Genomic DNA, 25,612 nt, shown 5'->3' with positions numbered 1-25,612 from the left:
GTTTTTGTCGAATTCTCTTGCAGCTCGATTGCGGCTCTCGCAGCGCTCGTTAGCGGTGCTCGAGGCGAATGAAAGCAAACTTCACAGAAAGCGTAGCGTTCTGTTGCCGTGCGAACTTATCCAATGCATGAAACGTTCGATTGTTAGCACGTTGCACATTGATGTAGAGTTCGCGCCCGAGTGATGAATAAATTTCAATGCTGCGGGTTATTTCTTACATTCATGCCAGTTACTGCCCGTGTTGATGGTCGGCAAACTGGAAAGTTAGTGATGCCACGTGAAAAGCACGCCATTTACCGCATGTTATCATATTTATTAACGCGATGAGGTGTGTTAGCGTACTTTAGTCGTTTAGCCTATCTATCTATCTATCTATCTATCTATCTATCTATCTATCTATCTATCTATCTATCTATCTATCTATCTATCTATCTATCTATCTATCTATCTATCTATCTATCTATCTATCTATCTATCTATCTATCTATCTATCTATCTATCTATCTATCTATCTATCCTCTTTCGTTGACCCAGTGCCCTATGTTGCCTACCTGCTTGAACCGCTAGGTAAATGCTGGTGGCTAATGCCATCGTGGTCGCTCCATCGTCTTAGTTCAAGCTTAGTGGGCTTACTCTTCTCATACCGTCGTCGTCACACCTCCCACGCCGAGTTATCGCGTTTAACATTGAAGTGAATTTCATGCCCGAGTGAAGACCAAATTAGGAATAAAACCAATTGAAAAGCACAACGTTTGGAGCACATTAATATATTTATTATTGCGATTAGCTTTCTTTGCTTACTTCAGTCGTATTGAGCCTATCTATATATCTATCTATCTCCGTCGTGATTGGTCTATCGTCGTCATTCCACATTCGTGATCAGACTCTTGTCACAACTTCTATGTCTAAGTATGTGCTCGTGGTTGTGATGTCGTCGCGGTCGTTACATTGCGGTCAGTCCTGCTTTGTCCGCCGGCCCCTGTCATGCCGTCGTTTTCACGCCATCGTCGTCATACAGTCGGCGTGCATTCGCTGTAACAGCGCCGCCGTGATGCCGTGAAGGTCGTTCCATTGTCGTCATTGCAGTTTAGTCATCTAACTCTCATCATGCAGGCGTCATGATGTCGTCGTCACGTGGTCGCTTTGCCATCGTAATCGCTTCAGTAAAGTCCTCCCATTGTCATCATGCCGTACTCGTCATAACGCGTCCATCGTTGCAGTGACGTCGATCTTTCTTTGTCATTCTATTGTAGTCATACTTTCGTGAATCAATCGCGATTACGCCGCCATTGCCACGTAGTCATTTTCAGACAGTCACTCAGGCATCTCTCGTAAGGCAGTCGCTATCCCACATCCGTTATCAAATCGTCCTCACGTCATCATCATGGCGTCTACGTCGTCATACAGGTTTCATACAGTTTGTTGTGGCGCCGTTAATACCGTAGGCCCGTCGTCATCTCATTGTGTTCACACATTTCTCACGTCATCGTCGTCAGTGCGCCGTTGTTTAACAGTCGTTACCGTTTCACCACGGTAATTCTAACTTTGACATCCCAGTTTGGTCAAGTCGTCGTTATTAGCCATCGTCGTCACATAGTCATTGTCATGCAGCCTTTTACCATCATTATCGCTTCAGTAACTTCATTTTACAATGGTCCTACCGTAGTTGTCAAATCGCCTTCGTCGATCCATTGACGTCATTTTTTCCTTGTCATTCTGCAACAATCATGTTTTGCCCCGAAGAAAGTATACGGGGTGTGCTTTTTGTTTTTGTGGCTATTGGCTCTCTATCGAAGCGAAGGAACCGGGCCGAGAGCTGCGTCGAAGACGGGGAAACACGAAGACGAGCGGCACTGGCGACTGGAGCCTTTGCGTGCGACTGAACGCGATGTCACCTCGGGCATGTGCTCTCGGCCTGCCGAAGCAGTCCTAACTGACAGTCACTATGAGTGCGCGACGTCCAGGGAATTCTTATGCCCGCAGCAAACGTGAGGGATCAGGAAACTGGTGGGGACGAGCGTGTGTACGTGAGGCGATCGGTTCACGCTCGATTCTGTCCTTCAGTCATGTTAGTTCTGATTGATTTAGTTTTTATTGATTTGTTCACTGCGTCTATTCGAGACAATGTCTGGGCGCTTAAACTCTGGCGCCTATTACCTCACGTCGGCTCGTCTGATTGTTCTGAGTAGTCGATTAACGATTGGCCTGTTTCTCCCAGCGGTCCGCGTGTCCTTTGGATGCTGCACAATGCAATTTAAGGAGAAGGTCCTAGTCTTTTCAGGGTGATAAAGGAGACGCCAGCCATCGGTGCCACCTCACCATGGGAAACCATGCCAGTCAAGCAAGCCGCCGACGACGGTAGGACTTCATTTTGTATGTAAATAAAAATTAAAGAAAAAGTTAAAAAGACGCCATGGAGCTTTCGGTTATTCGATGGTGTTTTGCAAAGGAGGGCGAAAGGCGTTCCGGAAGGTTGTAGGAAACTCGTTGTCCCGGAGTGTTTGAAGTCCGAGATTTTAAAGCAGTGTCATTTCGACACTACGGCGGGCAACCACGACGTCAAGCGCACATGGGGGATAGTTCGCCGCCGTTGTCTTTGGCCAAAGATGTTCTCGCATGATAAAAAGCGCTTGCTCTCCTGCTCTGACTGCCACAATGGAGAGCTTGCAACTGGAAAGCTAGCCAGTGTCGCACGGATTCCTGATTAATAAGAATATAGCTGGTAACAAACAGGAATTCTATAGCATTAACGAGAGGGTGGCAGGTCTTCTTGTGAAACTTAATAAGAGGTACAAAATGAAGATTGTACACGTCTACGCCCCTACATCCAGTCATGATGACCAGGAAGTCGAAAGCTTCTATGAAGACGTGGAATCGGCGATGGGTAGAGTGAAAACCAAATACACTATACTAATGGGCGACTTTAATGCCAAGGTAGGCAAGAAGCAGGCTGCAGACAAGGCAGTGGGGGAATATGGCATAGGCGCTAGGAATAGCAGGGGAGAGTTATTAGCAGAGTTTGCGGAACAGAATAATATGAGGATAATGGATACCTTCTTCCGCAAGCGGGATAGCCGAAAGTGGACGTGGAGGAGCCCGGACGGCGAGACTAGAAATGAAATAGACTTCATACTCTGCGCTAACCCTGGCATCATACAAGATGCGGACGTGCTCGGCAGAGTGCGCTGCAGTGACTACAGGATGGTAAGAACTCGAATTAGCCTAGACCTGAGGAGGGAACGGAAGAAACTAGTACATAAGAAGCCGATTAATGAGTTAGCGGTAAGAGGGAAAATAGAAGAATTCCAGATCAAGCTACAGAACAGGTATTCAGCTTTAACTCAGGAAGAGGACCTTAGTGTTGAAACAATGAACGACAATCTTGTGGGCATCATTAAGGAGTGCGCAATAGAAGTCGGTGGTAACTCCATTAGGCAGGATACCAGCAAACTATCGCAGGAGACGAAAGATCTGATCAAGAAACGCCAATGTATGAAAGCCTCTAACCCTACAGCTAGAATAGAACTAGCAGAACTTTCGAAGTTAATCAACAGGCGGAAGACAGCTGACATAAGGAAGTATAATATGGATAGAATTGAACATGCTCTCAGAAACGGAGGAAGCCTAAAAACAGTGAAGAAGAAACTAGGAATCGGCAAGAATCAGATGCATGCGTTAAGAGACAAAGCCGGCAATATCATTACTAATATGGATGAGATAGTTCAAGTGGCTGAGGAGTTCTATAGAGATTTATACAGTACCAGTGGCACTCACGACGATAATGGAAGGGAAAATAGTCTAGAGGAATTCGAAATCCCAAAGGTAACGCCGGAAGAAGTAAAGAAAGCCTTGGGAGATATGCAAAAGGGGAAGGCAGCTGCGGAGGATCAGGTAACAGCAGATTTGTTGAAGGATGGTGAACAGATTGTTCTAGAGAAACTGGCCACCCTGTATACGCAATGCCTCATGACCTCGAGCGTACCGGAATCTTGGAAGAACGCTAACATAATCCTAATTCATAAGAAAGGTGACGCCAAAGACTTGAAAAATTATAGACCGATCAGCTTACTGTCCGTTGCCTACAAACTCTTTACTAAGGTAATCGCAAATAGAATCAGGAACACCTTAGACTTCTGTCAACCAAAGGACCAGGCAGGATTCCGTAAAGGCTACTCAACAATAGATCATATTCACACTATCAATCAGGTGATAGAGAAATCTGCGGAATATAACCAACCCTTATATACAGCTTTCATTGATTACGAGAAAGCGTTTGATTCTGTCGAAACCTCAGCAGTCATGGAGGCATTACGGAATCAGGGTGTAGACGAGCCGTATGTAAAAATACTGAAAGATATCTATAGTGGCTCCACAGCCACCGTAGTCCTACATAAAGCAAGCAACAAAATCCCAATAAAGAAAGACGTCAGGCAGGGAGATACGATCTCTCCAATGCTATTCACAGCATATTTACAGGAGGTATTCAAAGACCTGGATTGGGAAGAATTGGGGATAAAAGTTAATGGAGAGTACCTTAGTAACTTGCGATTCGCTGATGATATTGCCTTGCTTAGTAACTCAGGGGACCAATTGCAATGCATGCTCACTGACCTGGAGAGGCAACGCAGAAGAGTGGGTCTGAAAATTAATCTGCAGAAAACTAAAGTAATGTTTAACAGTCTCGGAAGAGAACAGCAATTTACAATAGGCAGCGAGGCACTCGAAGTCGTAAGGGAATAGACCTACTTGGGGCAGGTAGTGACGGCGGATCCGGATCACGAGACGGAAATAATCAGGAGAATAAGAATGGGCTGGGGTGCGTTTGGCAGGCATTCTCAGATCATAAACAGCAGGTTACCATTATCCCTCAAGTGAAAACTATATAATAGCTGTGTCTTACCAGTACTCACATACGGGGCCGAAACCTGGAGGCTTACGAAAAGGGTACTACTCAAATTGAGGACGACGCAACGAGCTATGGAAAGAAGAATGATATGACTAACGTTAAGGGATAAGAAAAGAGCAGATTGGGTCAGGGAACAAACGCGACTGAATGAAATCTTAGTTGAAATCAAGAAAAAGAAATGGGCATGGGCAGGACATGTAATGAGGAGGGAAGATAACCGATGGTCATTAAGGGTTACGGACTGGATCCCAAGGGAAGGGAAGCGTAGCAGGGGGCGGCAGAAAGTTAGGTGGGCGGATGAGATGAAGAAGTTTGCAGGGACGGCGTGGCCAGAATTAGTACATGACCGGGGTTGTTGGAGAAATATGGGAGAGGCCTTGGCCCTGCAGTGGGCGTAACCAGGCTGATGATGATGATGATGATGAGATTGAGCCCATACTTCATGTAAATAAAGGCCTAGGCACGCAGCAAGGAATCAAAGACGTCAGGAAAGTAACCCACCGACTCCAACCAGTTAAGATCCCAATCTAGTGGACCAAACCGAAAAAAAATGTGACGCTTTCACGCACGACGAGTCTGTTCACGTATATAAAAAAAAGAAAAAAAGAGCGCGATACTCGTCGTGATTTGCGGAAGTGCAGTTCGCGTGCTGACGGGAGGCTTGCCACGTGTGATCAAGTCTGTGAGTTTGAGACGCGTGATTCAATGCGCCAAGCTGAAAGCTAAACGAGACCAAAGCTTGCTTCCACTGCAGAAGATTTTGGAAGAAGTACTTTCTCAGTAGCATCGCTGCTTACGACAGAGACACTGATCTGTATTAAAGCGCAAGTGAATTAAGTTTACTGTTTAATTTCCATGTGGTTCGTGATTGCTCCGAATCTTTCTCTTCCTGATTTGCTTAAACATGCTTTTTACTATTATATTTTAATTTCATTTAACATTTTTTCTTTACCCCTATTTTATTTTTCTTACATGAAGCCCTCTCATACCCATGTTTATGAGTGCGCTCCTGTTCGAACATTCGAAGTCGTTTGTAACCACGAGTGGGACCCTTCCTCATGGGGAGAGGTGGGGAGGAGGTTCGCAAAGAAAGCATGCTGTGGCTCTCTCTTTCGTTTTTGAGACTGTTGGGTCTTGGATGCGGATGAGCCGGGCAAAGAGGGCTGTCCGAGAAGTGGAAATACAAAAACGAGCGCCCGGGCTCACTGCAGTCATTGCGTGGCAATGACGCCGACAGCACCTCGGGCATGTAGTCTCGCCCGGCCGACACAGTGTTAACTGACAGTCACTTTGTGTGCGCACCGTACAAGCAATCCTTCCGCTTGCAGCAGACGTTGACCAGATGCAGAAACGGATGCGAACGAGTGTGCGCACGTCTCGCGGTCGGCTCATGCTGGGCTCTGCCCATCAGTCACGATTAATTTTTATAGGCTTGGATTCATGGATAGGCTTGTGCGTTCCAACGGTCCGCTTGCCTTGGACACTGCAAAAACCGATTTCAGCAGAGGTCTCAGCATGTACGGGTTGAGCAAGGAGACAGCGGACCGCGACGCCAAATTACCACGGGAGACCAGGCCGGTAAGGCAGGCCGCCGAGGACCGGCATGACATTGTTTGTCTGCAATATGCATACACTATAACATTAAATTATTACCGAGTTAATAATCCTAGTTTTTCGAATACCACTTTGCGTCGTCGTCATGCCTACCGATCTGCACTTGCCTCTGCCGGAGCTCGCTCCCTTTCGTCGCGGTCTGCCGGCTGAGCTGATGCGTCCGAATGTCAGCAGCTGCCTCACTTCGCTACACTGCCGTCAGTCAATCATGATTATGCCGCCGTTGTCATGACATCTTTTTCATTGCGTCATCGTCGGACAGATGCTCCTGCATCTGTTGCCATAGCGTCGTCCTGACGCTGTCGTCGTTCTACAAGCTTCGTGATTTTAATAATCGACAGCTCACTGTTGTCATGCCATGGTCTTTATACCGCTTTTGTCGTTCCGCCGACGTCAGTACTTCATCGTCATTCATCATCTTCACGGTGACAGCGTGATAGACTCGTCGTCATGCCACCATGCTAACGGCCGACCTAGGCGCGCGAGCGCATTCTGGGATATGTCGCGTATAGCAGAGAAACAACGAAACTCTGAGCATGACCTTGACACATATTAAATAAAAGTGACCAGACGAATACTTTATCGCTACTTTGCTCGAATACTAGTCGCATAAGCGTCGACAGTAATCGTAAGATGAGCCCTGTCGTAGATTTTTGTCATTCTTTGTACCCTTCTTCATTACTACGTGGTAAGGAAGGGAGCATGAAAAGGTCAATTATAGAGGGTAAGTTCAGATTGAGCAGAGAGGCAGGTTTACCAGTGGTTCTTAAAAATAGTCGAGTAATATGTTTCTTGCAGCGGTTCCTCTCTAACTTTGTTCATTGCTCGAAACTAGTTGAACGCCGACCTGTAGGTATCCTATTTATAAACTTCTGCTCGGGCTCTGTAAAAGCAGTGTGCATTTCTAGGCGAGGCCGAAAACGTGGTCTCATTTTCCAATGTAGCACCTCAACGAGCGATCTGTAGGAGTATAACGTTAACTAGTAGCACTACTGCTTTCTTTGGAAAACACTGCGACAGTCTCTCGTATCCGTCTGGCCTGCCCTTGCACGTAAGCACGCTTTGGCGCTCGTCTTGCACACACACACACACACACACACATACATACATATATTTACATATATTTACATATATATGCATATATATATATATATATATATATATATATATATATGTGTGTGTGTGTGTGTGTGTGTGTGTGTGTGTGTGTGTTGCATAAAATACCCAAAGTTACACTTTAGACAAACGAGACCTCGGCACATTCTTTGTCATTGTTTGCAGGAATTCAGATTTTCTTGAAGTGCGTTTAGTTGATTGGTTAGGTTTAAGTATGCGAAATGTTAAATATTCTTTGTAAGACATCAGTTTCGTTTGAGAAAAACAGCGTGCTCTCAGAAACAATGAATGAGGTTGGTTCCATCTCCTGATCGTTTACGTCAGCCTGTATCTCAGCTCTAAATAAAGCCGAGTATAAAATTTTATACCTATGCAACTTCTAGTCACATGTACTCTTCCTGTTTATGTACTGTGTAACAGGGGCGTAGCCAGGGGGGGGGGGTGCTTATGGGGCTTCAGCCCCCCTCCGCCACCCCCCCCCCAAAATGTTTTCGTGCTGTCCATGCACCACCCACCAAAGCAATCCCTGGTGCCGGACATCATTGTGAATTTTGTCTAGAATGTCTTTTTCACGCTCGAAAAGACATTTCACTGCGAACATTGTGAACTCGGGCTGGATTTCGCGGCAACGCCCATGCATCGAGAGTCACATAATGCAAAGATCTCCATCCGAGCACAAAGATTCAAGGGCGTTTTGATAGCGAACGGGCTCGCCGCGGCATCTCGCGGAGGCCGCTGAATCTACAGAGCGCATGGATGTCAATTCCGAAATGTAATGGTGTAAAGTTTTCATAAACTGTTGATGTAAAAGGTGCATTGACATTTCCAAAGTTGTTCTTTAGATTTCCAATTGCGGAACTTTGTGGGTTTAATGGTCCCATAAATATTGGACCCCAAAGGTGCATTGATTTTTCTAAAGTCTTACAGCGGACCATACAATGAGACAAGCCAAATCAACACCCTATCAGACAAGTTGACAAAACCAGCAGCGAGGTCCGATTAGATGAAACGTTGTGGTGGTTAATTTGTGCCGTCAACATTATTTTTCGCCTACGCCAAAGCATCCAGTAACTAGCCAAGGTAACTACGTTCTTATCTATTTTACTACTTTGACTTTTATTCGTGAGGACGCACTGAGCCTCCTCATTTTTTTTTTTGTGCTCGCTACTGGAATTTTTCGTGTGTATGCTGCCGCTGCAGCTGGCACATGTCTCATCTTCTTGCGAATATTTCCTACAGTATGTTTTTATCCATAGGCGAACATCTCGAGCCTCCAACAGCAAGGCACTGCCGTTGTGTTGTACAGATTTTTGTTTCTCATTTCTTGAGAAAGAAGATGACTACGCTCGAGCCATTGCTGCCGGTGCTAGTTTTCCGTAGTTTTTGGGCTTTTTGACCCGTTCAACCCTACTGGGTTGATCGACGCCGGAAGTGAAGAGGACCACGAGGACCCCAAATTCAAGCCGGTGGGTCCAATATTCTGGATTTTGTCCCGTGCAAGCAATCCCATCTACGACCGACCCTCAGCGACATGCCCGACAAGATTTTCGGCCGAATCGCAAGAAAACATGGAGGAAGACCTCCAAGACGCCACCGAGGCGGCTCCCGAGCAGCAGCTAGTCCGCGGTGGACACGCGGCGGCAGGCAGCCACCAAGCCCTAGGAAGCAGCACCCCATCAACATAAAGCTCACAAGTAAGCAACAATGGCGGAACCGACACAGATTGGGAAATCGCCAAGTCAAAAAGGCAGAAAAGATGCCAACGCACCGATAACAAGCAGCTAGCTTTGGCGGGAACGTCGGGGAATGAAAATTCCCCAGGCGCGGCGAAGCTCACAGATGGTGCGTCAACTGCGCCAGAGAAGAAGAGAGAGGGAGGAGGAGCGCCGAGGAGGAGACTGCCGCCGCTCCCCAGAGACGACCTGAAGATAGTCCTTCGGCCGAGGCGACTAGCTGTTAAACGCCTGCACACGCACCAGGTGGCGCGAGCGGTGGTTGCTGCCACCGAGCAAGGATGTAAGGCGGGAGACCTCATCATCTGACTGCGCAACGGATCCAATATCATCAGCAGCAGCACCGAAAATGAAGAGGCGGCCCACACGATTAGGCGCATCACGCACCTGAGCTTCGGGGGCAAGAACTACGCCGTCAACGCCCACGTGTCGACTCCGGAAGGCACGTTGCGCGGGGTCATCCACAGCGTGGACCAGGGGACCTCGCCGGAAGAACTCAAGACCAACCCCAGAGTCCGCACGCAAGGCGTGAAGGTCCTTGCAGCCAGAATGCTTCGGAGATCCAGTACAGCCGTCATCACCTTCGACGGACCCATCCTCCCGAAGCAGGTGCTGTACTACGGTGGGGAGATGTGGTGCTACCCGTATCGGCCAACGAGGCAGGTGTGCTACGCTTGCGGCCAACAGGGGCACCGAATGGACGTCTGCTTGAACCCGGAAACCAGGACCTGCAGGCAGTGCGGCTGCCGAAACCCGGAGGAGGTGCACCAGTGCACGCCCAAGTGCCTGCTATGCGGCGGCGACCACGCGGTGGGTACGAGAGACTGTAAACAGCGCCTCAAGTCAGCGAGCGAGCTACCATGGGGCACCCAGCAGCAGCTACGGCGCAGCAGAAGCCGAAGCCGAGGAAGAAGACCACGATGGTTCCGGGACGAGAGCCAGGGCCCGGGCCGGAGCGGAACGCGGAGCCGCAGCCGCGGCAGGAGCCGAAGCCGAAGCCGAAGCCGAGGGTCCGTCCGGGACGAGTCATACCCACCCCTGGGCAACACCGACAAGAAGCAGCTGTAGCAGAAACAGCAGCAAAAGAAGAGCGGCGAAGGAGTTAAGGTGAGCTGGGGAGACGGCCGTCCCAAATCGCTTTTTGCACCTCACTCGAACAACACACAAACAACACAAGACAGACAACTAATTGAAGAAATCAAAAGTCTCAGGCGCGAACTCGAGCAAGGTCGCGAGGAATCGAGACAATGAAAAAAACAGCTAAACGACTTAATCAGGGAAAAACAAGAAATGAGGGCAGGTTATACATCGTCTAGCACACCTTCTCCGCCACCCCAGACCATGGAGCTGGCACAACAAAAGAACGAAAAGGGGAACCCCATTGACGACCTCAGAAGTCTCATAATGAATCTACAGAGCCAGATGCAAAGTCAAATGCAACAGATGCAGAGTTTCCGAAATTACGTAAAGAATCAGAATACGCAAAGAACCACCAACGACGCCAGAGACAGACTATACAACGAACGTAGGTTCGGCGCAGAAACCCCCAACGCAACCAACAATAATCAGACATGGCAGAACGGAAACAACACTTATAAATCTGGCAATGGAACTGCAGGGGGTACAAGCGCAAGCAGGGCCTCCTAGAGCAATTCATATACACCAGAGGAACCCCACCAGATGTAATCATGTTGCAAGAAACAAACAGCACCCCAACGCTCAGGGGCTACACATGTCAAGAGAGCGGCAGCACCGCGACCCTCATAAGCAAAGAAATAGTAGGCATAGCACACAAAGAGATAGAGGATACCCAAATAGAGCACGTAATCACGGAGATAATTCCCAAAAAGAAAAGAAAAGCCAAGAGCACCTACATCGTAAATCTATATAGCCCACCCAGACAAACAAAGGGGAACCTTATTAGGCTATTTGCGGAGGCGAAAAAGTTAGCGGGGCAGAATACTCTAATCATTTCGGGCGACTTTAACGCCAAGAGTCCGAGATGGGGCTATACTAACGAGGACAAAAAGGGGCGCGGCATCTGCACGGCGACAGAGAACGTAGGGTGGGAGCTGCTAACCGACGAGAACCAACCGACCAGGCAGGGGAATAGCGTCAGTCCAGACACGAGACCCGATCTAACCTTTATCAGGGGCGCCAAACAAGCGGAATGGGAAAACCTGCTCGAGAACCTTGGGAGCGACCATCAGATAATAAGGATCAGCACGGTGGCGGACAACGTCCGGAGGAAGATTGGCACGGCTCGGCTGACGGACTGGGACGCCTTTAGAACGCACTGCAAGCAGATCGAGGGCGGCATCGTTTCGGCGGAAGAGTGGAGCCAACAACTCAGGCGAATCCAAGACCTATACACGAAGGAAGTAGACAGGAGGGAACAGACGCCGGAGGTGGACAAGCGGCTCCTCAGGCTATGGGAGGCGAGACGCGGGCTCACCAAGAGGTGGAAGAGACAGAAACTCAACAGAAAGCTAAAAAAGAAAATTGCGGACATCACCAAAAAAACGGAGGAGTACGCGACGCAGCTGGCCAGACAGGGGTGGCAGCAATTTAGCAATTCGCTAAACGGCACCCTCAGTACGGCCAGAACGTGGCAGATCCTCAAGGCCCTCATGGACCCGAGCAAAAACTAATCCGAAGGCAGCAAGTCGATACAGAGGCTAGTCCACCAGTACGAAGGCACGGACGAACAACTCCTTGAGGAAGTCCGGGTCAAATGCTACGGCAAAGAGCAGGTCGAGAGCTACAAGAAAGAATACCGAGGCGAAGAAAACCCTACCACGGGCCGACCCATCATGAGAGAAGAGGTCGTCGACGCGATAAGATCGGTCACCAAGAACACGGCGGCGGGGGCGGACAAAATCCGGAACTCGCTAATCAGAAATGTCGGCGACGAGGCCATCGACCAACTGACGGCCTACCTCAACAAGCTCCGGCAAGAAGGAAGAGTTCCGTCGGAGTGGAAACACGCCGTCGTCGTAAAGATTCAGAAGCCAGGGAAGAAACTCCAAATAGAAAATCTCAGGCCGATATCCCTAACGTCGTGCCTGGGCAAGCTGTACGAGAAAGTGATCACGAAGAGAATCCAGCCGCACTTGGAAAACGAGCGATGGTACCTGGACAGCATGTACGGTTTCAGAGCAAACCTCTCAACGCAAGACGTGCTGCTCCAACTCGAGGAGGAAGTGCTCGAGACGATGCCGGAAACGGGCGAAAGCGTCGTCATGGCCCTCGACATAAAGGGGGCCTTCGACAACGTGAGCCACGCAGCCATCATGGAGGGCATCAACAACACCAACTGCGGGAAGAGAGTGCACGATTACGTCAGGGACTTCCTGAGCAACAGAACGGTGACGGTGGGGCTGGGCGAGCTGAGAAGCAACGTCTTCCCCGCGCCGTGCAAGGGCACACCCCAAGGATCCGTCATATCGCCCGTCCTCTTCAACGTGGCAATGATTGGCCTGGCAAGAAAACTTAAGGAGATCCGAGGGATCCAGCACGCGATATACGCCGACGACGTCACAATCTGGGTCACCCAAGGATCCCTCGGAGAGAAGCAAGAAAAACTGCAGGAAGCGGCGACCTGCGTGGAAACCTACACCAGAGAAAGGGGACTGCGATGCTCCACGGAGAAGTCGGAGCTCCTCAGGGTCGGCAAGCACACAACGCAAGCGACACTGGAGCTGACCCTCGAGGGACACAACATCCCGGAGAACAACATGATTAGGATCCTGGGCATGTGGCTACAAGGCAGCCGGAAGTGCAGCCACACCATTAGTCTGCTGAGCAAGGCGGCGGAACAGGTGGACCGTATGATCAAGAGGGTATCCCAAAAGAGATACGGAATGAAAGAAGACACTCTCAAGCTAGTCAAAAGCCTAATTGTCAGCCGAGTCACGTACTCCCTGCCGTACCACGTGACGACCAAGGCAGAAAGAGAGCAAGCAGACACCATCCTCAGGAAGGCGTACAAGACGGCTCTGCGTCTACCGAGAAACACGTCGAACGAGAAGTTGCTCCAGCAGGGCATCAGCAACACCTTCAGCGAGCTCGCCGAGGCTCTGCTGGGTACGCAAACCGCGAGACTCAGAGGCAACCCTACGGGACGTGCGCTCCTGAGGAGGTTGGGTCGGGATACGAGCGGACTGACAGACAGATACGCGGACGTACCGGACCACCTTAGGAAAACCATTAATGTGGGACCACTGCCAAAAAAATATGGATCCCAGCACACACGAAAAACAGGCGAAAAGCTAGGGCCGAATATGTTGAGAGAACGCTAGCCCAGCTAGACAATACAGTATACACGGACGCCGCCGTATATCCACGCGGAAGAGAACGCGTGGCGGCGACGGTAGTGGTTAATAGGGAAGGAAACCCGATCACGTATGCCACGGCAAAGGTCGCTGGCACAGCGGAGGCTGAGGAGATTGCCGTAGCGCTGGCGGCAGCGGAAGGTTATAGAACAGGCCGATTTCTCTTTCTCAACATACTGACGGACTCAAAAGAGGTGTGCAGGAACTACACGAGAGGCAGAATCAGCAAAACTGCCCTCAGAATACTCAGCGGAGCCACCTCCGCCGAGAAAGAAAAGCTCCGGCACAAGCTAATCTGGATCCCGGGTCACGTAGGCATAGTGGAGAACGAAAGGGCAGACAGCCTAGCTCGAGGCGAAGCGTTCCGAGCTGGGTGGTCGAATGCCCCGGACACCCACCTACAGGCTTGCGAGGGGGGATACGCAGAGACCCTGAACTTACATAGAGGAACTAGAATTAGATATCCGCCACCACACAAAGACCTCTCAAAGGAGGAAGCGACCAGCTGGCACAGACTACAGACAAACTCCTTCCCCAACTTACACGTGCTCAATAAGATGTTTTCGACGCAATACAGGGCCACCTGCCCTTGGTGCGGTGCCAAACCTACACTCTACCACATCACCTGGGAGTGCGAACGCAACAAAGCATGCCACAAATACGAACACCCGAGTGCGGAGCAATGGGAGAGTCGGCTCACCAGCAGCGAGCTCACGGCCCAAAGGGCCCTAGTGCAGCACGCGAGCGATGCAGCGCGACTCAGTGGAGCCTTGGAATAGGGGCCCACCCTTGTTGAAGAGAAGTCTCAAGTCGCCAGCGCCAAGAAGATGAAGACGACGGAGACCTCGTAAGCGCGAAACTCTTGAAAGACTCAAAAGTTTTCACTCACTCACTCACTTCTCATTTCTTATTCCCATTTTAAATCTCCATTGTCTTACTACAGCGAAGCTGTGTACATCTACGTTCCAAAGAAATTTTCATGTCGTAAGCAAAAAACTCCTCATCCGTTGGCCGATCCCAAAGATAGTGTAGTACCTGCCCGACCCGTGGCGGCGATGCAATTCGCCATTAAGGGGCCCACATACACAGCTGCGCTGGTCATAGCGTAGAAGGGCACTGAGTTTTTTGTTTCCATAGTGATAATAGTGCTATCTGCCAGCAGTGATGAAGCATAAAATTATTTGTGGCTGATTCCTTTGTAACGGGCAGGCCGCTTTAAAGCGCCCTAGCCGGATAAAATATATACATGGCGATAAAAAAGGGGGAAATATAAGAGGGGAGGAGTACCGATCCCTCTTCCTTTGTGAACACAGCCCGACCTGGTGCACAAACATTGACGTTTAGACATTGAATTTGATCTGTTCCCCTCACAGTTGGCCATTCTGTGCCGTTGCCAAGTCATACGCCACCACTGTGCCAGTCTGGCCTTCGTTACGCGAATTGCGTTAGACACCATCGCGGCCAGTTCCCGCACCCCGTTCTCGCTCCTAAATCCAAGTGCTGGCGGAAGTGCGGTGCCGTCGGTGTGTCGTGGAGACAAAGTGGCACAGTGGAGGGCTAGGTGTTCCATGTAATCCTCCTCGAGGCCACATGTCCGACATATGGAGTCAGCGGAAGGGCCGAAATGGGGCCGGTACGACGGTGGGAGATCAGATAAGGTGTCTGAACGTGGCTGCCGTGCCGACGATTTTTTCTGTCGTGGGTTACGTGTCTCTCGGCATAGGGCGGGCATCATTTGGGGGGTCAAATACCATTTGCGTTGAATGGGGAGAGGTGAGGAGAGAAGTTAAATGTAATATCACCAAAGGACTGAAACAGGGTGACCAGTATTCCCGCCGCTGTTCATGGTGTTCATGATATTGATGGAAAGGGCGCTAGAAGGAAGTGATATCGGGTTTAATATCTCACAAAAGCAGGCGGGCACCATAGTAGAGCAGCAGCATCCATGTTTGTTTCATACGGGCGACATAGTGTTGCTTGCTAACAAACAACGTGATATGCAATGTGTGGCTGAAATCTCTGGAGATGAATGTGAAAATTTAGGATTAACATTTAGCGTAGAAAGTCAGGTTTTATGGTATTATATGACAACCGTTAACAGACAAGTGTCTGGGGATGGACGTATGCGCCGGCGCCATTGCGCGTGCATTCACATGCTCTGTCGTTCCTACTGGTTCCTATGCGCCTCCCCTTTTCCACTCGCGACGGCTGTCCGTATAGCGCCCCACTCCAACGCCACCTAGACAAGAGAAGGCCTGAGCGCTCGGTGTGGGTCGTCACGGAGAAGAGGCCGGCGGCGTGCACAGGGATACGGGTTGAATGCAGGGATCACGCCCTTATGGGCTACGTTAACCAGAGCACAGTTACTGTTTCTTTAGGCATAGTTGAGCAGATAGTCCCTAGAGAACAGAGGGCGTTCCAAGATTATTTTATTTATGCAAAACTATTTACGCCCTGTATTATTAGAAAGCCCGTGCATAAAAAATGAAATGATTCAACCTTAGGATTGAGAACGAATTTCGGGTAAATGATGAGAGGGAGCATGGCTTATGTTGAAAAGTCACAGTGCTGCCCTCTTCTTCAGAGTAGCTTCTTTGCCTTAATTTATCGTCGTCGTCAAAGAGTTTGCCGTTCATGTGGCCACAAAAGTTCTTGTACAAAATGTTAGCACTGGACCATACCACATATCTCATGACAACTTCACTGGTGTGCCCTTCTCCGCATTCGGGACACGAGCTTTTGTTCCCGTCTAGATTAGGCTCTAAACGAATAATTTCGCTTTCGAGGCATTATTACATACAGTGGCGCTCTCTACATATTTACAACACCTCAAATGAGTCTAGGAATGGGAATACAAAACTTTCGCGCAAGTATTTACCAAGAAACAGCTGCCTCATTTCACTGAATTCCACCGTTTCTCTCCTTTGCCTTAGCACTGGCACCCAATATAATGTCGTTGATCTTGTGGAAACATGAACGCATATTTTTCGGCCCCAACTTCCGATTGCTCCAACAATTGGGCACGCAACAGTTATTAGGCATATCCTGGCAGGAACGCAAACCACATTCCACGGCAATGAATACTTGCCGGACACACAACCGCAATCGCAGCGCAAGCGCAGAGAATACATGCACGGCTAACGTCTAGAAAAAAAAAGTGCGCTCCGAAGCATGTCGCAGCATGCGAGGACTTTCCTAACGCGAAACTATCCAATGAGCATCAACGTTCCCTGAACTAATCGAATTGTTATCGCAGTCGTCGCCCACTCGATCTTCCGCGTCTCATTTTCAACACAGCTGCACCGCTCGCAGCTTCGTAGCACGCTGCATGGAACTTCAATGTGGGCCTCTTTCGCCTCACGTAGCTCAAGGGGAGAGGGTACAGTGAGAAGACCTTAAGTTCTCTAGAGGGCACTGCCCACTCGCGACCGTATGCGGTAGGGGGCGCTTACGTCGTGGCGCAGCCGCACGAGATATTTACAGGCACTTTCGAATATATGTGGCTATGCAGCGATAAACGGAGGCCTCAAGTTTAGCTCAGAGAAATTGGGAGTCATAACGTAACGTCGAGTCAACAGCTAGTCATACCCATAGTCAAACAATATAAATAGCTAGGAGTTTCTATTCGACGGGCCCGTGTTAACTTGGCAGGTCAAACCACATAAACCATAAATCAATGGGGTAAATGGAAAAAAATGTGCTACAGTGGCCAGTGATTGAGTGAATCAGAATGTGTTAACTCTACAACGAAAGCTCTGCAAAATGCACAAGTGGCAGTCACTTGCAGGGAGTTCTTTGTTCTACGAAAGAGCAAAAGCATAACTAGAGCCTACAGGACAATTAGCACAGAGCACTTTCCACACCTATTCCTTTCTTTGTGGCGCATCCACCGCAAAGTTCGCTTCTGCATGGGCAGGTATACAGTTTACTAAATGCTTTAGCTAGCAAGCAGCAACAGGTGCATCATTACTTAATTTGCGCCAAATGAGAAGCCATGGCATCAACGATATATATTGTACAGTAAAAATGAACAGAAAAGAGCAGTTAAATTTTACAAAGAAAAAAAAGACGAAGAGGGGTAAGGGAGGCTGCAACGTTTTAAAAAAAATTACAGCCACATCGCGTTATAGATATCTTAAGTATTTAAAAAGTGCGTCAGCGTTCCACATCGCGACTTGCAAATAGAAAATTAAAGCTACGATCAGGTGGCACCCGTCTTGCCTCAATTTCATTCATGAACATCTTCACACTGAATTTAGAGCACAACGAAGCCTTGCAACGAATATATCATAGGTATTTACTTTTAAATGCTCAGTGAGAGAGAGAGAGCCCGTGATGTTTCACGTCAGTCCAGACACGAAATAATGCAGTACGTATGTAGTACATGGCTGGCGACGACATCGCTTTCGATGTTGCGCAGAAAACTGTATATGTACACGCCATATGAAGGTGTGTCGTTCGATGTCACGTGAACACCGTATCGCAGTCCATCGGAAGTGCCCGGCTCTCACCCAAAGAATTTGCACTTCATCTCGGGGTTCATCTGAGACTCCGGCGGGCAATGAAATGCCCGGGCGAAGGCCTCCGAACTGCGCACCGCCTTGTTGCAGTCCACTGTGTGCGGACCCACGGCATCGGGTCGCGTGCAAGTCATGTAGCATAGCGTCGTGAAGAACACCTGGTCTCCCGAAAAGCCCCCCACGATTCCCTGAAGAGCTTCGTCTCCCCTGTCGCTGACTGCGCGGCGGTACGCCGCGTAGGCAACCTCGAGAGCGGGGATCTCGGGAAAGATGCTGGCCCTCGCGCCGGTTATGCTGTGGGTGTTGTCTCCGCCACTGGGGGCGAGGCCGTCCAGCGCCCCTAGGCAGCTGTCTCTCTCCTCGAAGGCCTTCGCGGAAGAGCTGCAGGTGGCTGAAGACATTGAAACGATACATCATGGCAGAAAAAAAAATAATACTTTGCCGTTAACGGCGTGTGTTCCAGTGGTTATAGGGTGTTCTGCTGCTAAGGAGGAGCTCACGCGTATGATTATCGGGCATGGCTGCGGCATTTTCATGTAGACGAAATGCAAAAACGCTCTCGCACATTTATACCGGTCGTGTTTTTCTTTAGATTATGCAGAATTATTATTTCTTTATTTCACCTGGGGTAGAAAGGATAATTGCAGTCATTGAGCTGGATTACTTAAAGAAGTCGATACATGTTGGCATCGATACATACAGAACATCGATACATGTTGGCAGCAGTGCGCAGGCCGCGCGAGCATCTACTAAAAGTATTCTGCTTTTGCAGAGACAACGAAAGGATCCATATCTCGGGCTGCAGCTGATCCAGGGAACCAAGTGTATCTCGGACTGCAACTGTGCTGTCACGAAGCTAGCGCCGTAGATCGCCGCAAGGAGCACCCTCTGTTCAGCGCGTGCCGACTGATCGGTGTGACAAGCATCGATCAACCAATCGGCGTGGGCCAGCTGATGCCCTGGGTCTTTAAAAGCGGACGCACCCTCATCTGTCCTCTTAGTTGGCAGCAGTGCGCAGGCCGCGCGAGCATCTACTAAAAGTATTCTGCTTTTGCAGAGACAACGAAAGGATCCATATCTCGGGCTGCAGCTGATTCAGGGAACCAAGTGTATCTCGGACTGCAACTGTGCTGTCACGAAGCTAGCGCCGTAGATCGCCGCAAGGAGCACCCTCTGTTCAGCGCGTGCCGACTGATCGGTGTGACAAGCATCGATCAACCAATCGGCGTGGGCCAGCTGATGCCCTGGGTCTTTAAAAGCGGACGCACCCTCATCTGTCCTCTTAGTTGGCAGCAGTGCGCAGGCCGCACGAGCATCTACTAAAAGTATTCTGCTTTTGCAGGTAAGCATCCGCTAGTAGCAACTTTTTGTTCTTTTTACGCACTGCGCACTGCTGCCACACTTGGTTCCCACTTTTTTGTTCAATTTGTCATTCTTCTTTTCTAATATGTCTAAGGACTTAGCTAAAGCCTTCGACGATTTTAAGCGTGAAATGAGATTAGAACTTCGTTCTGTAAAAGACAGCATGAAATTCTGCAGCGACACTTGTGATGAGACGAAGAAGATCACCTCTGAGGTTAAGGCACTGAGAAGAGAAGTCAGCGAACTTGTTAAGTGTAATGAAGGTTTGAGGAGCGAGAACAAGCGGTTGACACGACAAGTTGAAGAGCTACAACAGTACACGAGGCTCAACAATTTGGAAGTAAAGGGTGTCAAGGGGAATTCACAGCCTGTTGATGTCATAAAACAAATTGGTGAAGTTGTTGGCGAGCCAGTCAGTGAATCGGACATCGATACATGTCACCGCATTCCCACTCGGAACTCGGAACTCGGACGAGACGAACATTATAGTTCGTTTTGTTCGACGAGAAAAAAGGAACACGTTCCTTTCTAAGGCAAGGAAACAGAGACTTAATAACAGTATGCTTGGTTCCTCGGATGGAGGGGCTGTCTATGTTAATGAGCATCTATCTCAGTTTAATAAGCAGTTGTTAGGTGCTGCCATTGCACGTAAGAAATTAGTGTCATGGAAATATGTCTGGACTATAGGGGGTAAGGTGTTCGCACGTCAAAGTGAACTGACTGACGCTCTGAGGATCACCGATCATGGTGATCTGGAAAAAATGACTAGGTAAGGTCCGTTTCCTAAGATGGACTGTTGCACCTCCATGAACTGCGAGCCAACTTGTGCTGGCTATAATGTTGAAGATTTCAAAACAAAGCTCGGCTCTCTAAAGAAAGGGGTCAGTGCTATTCATTTTAATGCTCGAAGTATTAAACACAAGGGTGACCATCTGAACTTGTTTTTTGCGTCCATAAAGCATAGATTTGATTTTTTGGTGTTTACAGAAACATGGCTAACATCCCATGAGGATCATCCCCGCTTTGACAACTACACTTATAATGGATTATTAAGGCTTCACTGCAAGGGTGGTGGTGTTGGTGTGTACGTAAATAAATTGTACAAACATTCTGTAATAGATGAATTTTGCATAATAGATTCTAATGTGGAATGCATTACTGTATCTACTAGAAATGTAGTGGTCGTTGCAATATACAGACCTCCCACCGGTAACAAACAGCACTTCTTCGACTTCCTTGAAAATTTACTTGTGTATCTCACTTCTACTGGGTGTATATTTATTATTATGGGTGACATAAATATTAACTTATTGTCGAACGATTCATGTGCAACGCAATTCAATGATACCGTTGCATCATTTGCCTGCTGGAATTGCATATCTTTACCCACAAGGGTAACGGTTGAAACAAGTCGTCTACTAGACGTATGTATTACAAATCTGATGACTAACAACATTATCTCTGGTGTCCTGTCCCATGACTTCAGTGATCATTTGCCAATCTTTTGCTTCATGCCTGTCATTCACGACACAGATGCGAAGGTCCCACGGTTACACAGAGTAATTAATGGTAACACGTTGAGTATGTTCAAAACATTAGTTGAAAGTTCACATTGGGATAATGTGTACGATAAAACTGACGTAAACAAAGCATATAATGCATTTATTAATCAGTTTATTTGGTGCTACGACACTGCCTTTCCACTAAAGGAAACTAAAACTTGCAAAAAGTTTAAAAAGCCTTGGATGACTCGGGAGCTATACAAAAGAATTAAAACGAAAAACCATTTGTATCACAAGTTTATCAACAGCCGTGATGCCAATATCCTCATTGAATTTAAAAAATACAGAAATAAACTTAACCAGGATGTTAAGATAGCTAAATCTACTTACTATATTAATCGGTTTACCAAAGTACATTCTGACAGTAGAAAAGTTTGGCGTGAAATTGCCTTTTTAACTAATAAATGTAATCCGGACCCGCCCCTTACTATTATGACAGTCAATGGCGAACTTACAGGCTCTGATCTCGCAACCACTTTCAATTATTTTTTCATTAATGTAGCAGATTCTGTATGTACGTCATCAGTACCAGACGCACTTTCTAATCTAATCACTCCCTTACAAAACTCTATTGCGCTTATGCCAACTACTACTCATGAAATAGCTTCATTAATACATAAGGTAAAAAATCACGTTTCACCAGGGCATGATGGTATACTAGCGGTACCTTTGAAGCATGTATCTTCTTTAATATGTGACGTCTTGTGTTACATCGCAAATCGTATGTTAGAAAGCGGAGTGTACCCAGATCAGCTGAAGATAGCACGTGTATGTCCAGTTTACAAAAGTGGGGGAAAGAATGACATATCGAATTATAGACCCATTTCTGTTCTACCCGTCTTATCAAAAGTTTTTGAAGGTGTCATTAATACTCGTCTCGAGAATTTTTTCCATAAGTTCAGTGTTATTACTTCCTCGCAGTATGGATTTCTGAAAAACAAATCAACAGAGCAGGCGCTTTTAACAGTAAAAGAAAAAATTATTAAGAATATCGAAATGAAACAGTTCACTCTTGGTCTTTTCTTAGATTTCCGAAAGGCATTCGATTGCGTTCATCACAACACCCTGCTACGCAAGCTCAACAGTTATGGCATACGTGGTATTGCATCTGACTTGCTAAAGAACTATTTAAATAACAGATTACAGTATGTTCAAGTTAATGGCATACCCTCAGAGAAATTGGCAATTCAGCATGGTGTTCCTCAAGGATCTATATTAGGACCATTATTGTTTTTAGTATACATAAATGATATCGCTAACATATCCGAATCGCCTAATCTGGTCATGTACGCTGAGGATACGAACATATTTTTTTCATCCCACTCCTTGTCCCAAATGGAGGCTACGGCAAATGCATATTTAAGAACCTTACATGACTGGTTATTGACGAATCGGCTAAGCCTCAATTTATCAAAGACTAACTACATAATTTTTCAGCCTATTAATACAGTAGAAAGTATCACTATGAAAATTTGCTACGAACATACTGAATTAAAACGTGTTTCAAACCAGAAATTTCTTGGTGTTTGGTTCAATGAGAACCTTTCTTGGAATTTTCATATAACCAAATTAATGTCTGATTTAAGTAAAACAGTCGGCTGTTTGTATAAGATATCTCATTTGTTGCCCCCCTGGTTAAAGATATCCATATATTACGCACTTCTATACTCAAGGTTATCTTACTGTATCCTTGTATGGGGAACTACGACGTCCAGCAATTACCTCAAACTAATTTCAATTCAGAAACGCGCTATACGTGCCATTGAAGGGTTTCATGGCAGACCATCAGATTTACCTACGTTTCCGCTATTTCAGAAATATGGCATCCTTAAAGTAAAAGAAGTATACAACTTCTGTCTACTTAAGTACATCCATCATCATAGATTGTTCTTTTCATGCTTAGATAATTCCAACAGCCGCTATGCATTTCGGACGAAACGTAAACTTGTTCCTATCACACGCACCAATTATGGCAAGCAAACGCTAAGCTACCAGATTCCCACGGTAATAAATAACTTTCCCTTTGAAACTGAGTATTACCTTCCACAAAAACGCTTTAAATCTACAATTAAAAAATACCTATTGGAACAAACGGAATGATACATTTATTTAGTCGACATACTTTGTATTTATTTGTATTTATTTACTACTTTTGTTGTATTTATTTGTATTTTTTTTGCTACCTGTGAAATTGTTTCTTTGTTTTAGGACTGATATATTTATGTTTGTATAAAAAAGATGTGTCTTTACACCCCTAATACGATAAATTGTGTACTCAATTCTTTTCTTGTACAAATTTTGTGCATGTTAACTTACAGCTTCATGCTTTTACAAAGCTTGAGAAATTCATTGTGTATTTTGTTGTGAAGTGCTTATGCACAATGCCAGCTGCTTTACGGGTGACCGGGACCTTGTCAGGCTCTTGCCTTTTGTCTTGGCGCCCTCTTTTCGTTGAAAAGAAAATAAACTTTCACTTTCACTTTCAAGTGGACATTGCTTGCACGAGAAATCGCATTGCACAATCGACCAATTAAAAAGCTTTCACTGATCGGGTTTCTCATAAATACTTAGGTTTTACAACACTTGCCGAAATTTACGAACTGTAGCCGGTGCTCAAAACTCGTATCACCCTGAAAATTCAGAACAAGATGGTACGTCTTGCCATTTAACCGGCTACAGATTTGAGTACCTAAATTCCGAAGTTGGCGATCAAATACATTGGCGTCGCAGTTACATTTGTGCTTCAGTGTATAAAACGTCATTTTAATAAACATAGAAGCGGAACAATACATTTTATCTCAAGTGTGGCGACGCATATTACGGCGCCATCGTCATTATTTGCTAACAGTGGGGGTATGACTCGCAAACCCACAGACTACACTTTGTGAATTTCGCTACTTTTCACTGCCTCCTAATTTGCAATGTGTGTAGTAAATTAAGTATTCTAAAAGTAACCTATTCATTTTCTGTGAATTAAACTATTATGCACTTCGATTTCTCGTGCGAGTGAAGTGTGCCGCTTGGAGTAATCCAGCTCAAGGAATAGAATTTCGCTATCTGCCACAGGCGATAAAAAAAAAATCTGTATGGTGCAATGAACCAAAACAAACATCATCATCATCATCAGCCTTGTTACGCCCACCGCAGGGCAAAGGCCTCTACCATACTTCTCCAACAACCCCGGTCATGCACTAATTGTGGCCATGCCGTCCCTGCAAACTTTTTAATATGATCCGCCCACCTAACTCTCTGCCGCCCCCTGCTACGCTTCCCTTCCCTTGGGATTCAGTCCGTAACCTTTAATGACCATCGGTTATCTTCCCTCCTCATTACATGTCCTGCCCCTGCTCATTTCTTTTTCTTGATTTCAACTAAGATGTCATGAACTCGCGTTTGTTCCCTCACTCAATCTGCTCTTTTCTTAACCCTTAACGTTACACCTATCATTCTTCTTTCCATAGCTCGTTGCGTCGTCCACAATTTGAGTAGAACCCTTTTCGTAAGCCTCCAGGTTTCTGCCCCGTAGGTGAGTACCGGTAAAACAAATAAGAACGCCACATATACAAGGTGCGTTTTGTTGTAGCTGCAGCTAACTTTAATATGTTGCCGGTGGCAGACAGCACAATTCTAATCATTAGTACCTGCCTTAGTTGTTTACTTCTTTTGCGTTGCGCTGCTAAGCATCAGGATGAAATCCCAGCCGTGGCTGCCACATATTGATGGGGGCGAAATGCAAAAATACCTGTCTACCCAGCATTGGGCGCACGTTCAAAAACCGCAGGTGGTCAAAATTATTGCAGAGTCCCACACTATGGCGTGCCTTACATTCAGATGCTGGTTTCGGTATTTAAAACCCCCGAAAACATCACTTTATAGTAACCTTTGACCTAAATCACAAGATGAGGTGGTCTATTACTCCTACGATAAATGCAAAAGAATAATTGAAGAATTACCGTAATTACGCTAATTACCGTTTTGATTAATTTCTTGACAGCACATAATTAAATCTACGAATAGTATCTAGTGAGTGTATAAAGGGTGTCCCACGTAATTTGAGCCACGAATTTAAAGATGAAAGGCGCGTCGGAAGCGAATGTAACAGAACGCATACTATTCGCCATAGACCATGGTTACTCAGACAATCCTATTGTTTTCCCCATAAGTCACTAATTGATAAAGTTTAATTACCCAAGTCATTATATTATTTGCCGAGGACCCTAAGCATCATACGCAGACTCGTAGAGCACCTTCAGAAACCGCCAACCGAGTTGTGTCGTTTACGATACGTCTCACGTAGTCCTTTTTTCCGGGTTGCAAAGTAAGCCCGCGAAATATAATAAAATGCACGTGACGGAGCGTTTGCTCAGTGGTATTGTGCTGTTCTCGAGCCTGCGATCGGTGAACAAGGTCAGCTGCATCTGGATTGACGACGAGGAAGCGGCAGGGCGTTAGTTTATCTCATCGG

At 47.1% G+C, this 25,612-nt stretch overlaps 1 protein-coding gene across 3 annotated transcripts in view; it reads right to left on the bottom strand.

Moving 5' to 3' along the window:
- Window positions 1-25,612, bottom strand: part of LOC135909029 (phosphate-regulating neutral endopeptidase PHEX-like) — a 40,235-nt gene that overhangs the window by 12,197 nt on the left and 2,426 nt on the right. The window contains exon 2 of one of the 3 annotated variants that reach the window (XM_070533645.1): window positions 18,215-18,614. In XM_070533645.1, the coding sequence (XP_070389746.1) occupies window positions 18,215-18,614 (400 nt within the window). Of the gene's footprint in view, window positions 1-17,981; window positions 18,615-25,612 lie in introns of those variants that run through there. The other 2 variants (XM_070533646.1, XM_065440886.1) reach the window with 2 other exon arrangements.

The sequence above is a fragment of the Dermacentor albipictus genome, chromosome 2 (genome assembly GCF_038994185.2).
Source record: "Dermacentor albipictus isolate Rhodes 1998 colony chromosome 2, USDA_Dalb.pri_finalv2, whole genome shotgun sequence".
In the NCBI taxonomy this organism is placed as follows: domain Eukaryota; kingdom Metazoa; phylum Arthropoda; class Arachnida; order Ixodida; family Ixodidae; genus Dermacentor; species Dermacentor albipictus.
This window is presented reverse-complemented; position numbering and strand designations above follow the sequence as displayed.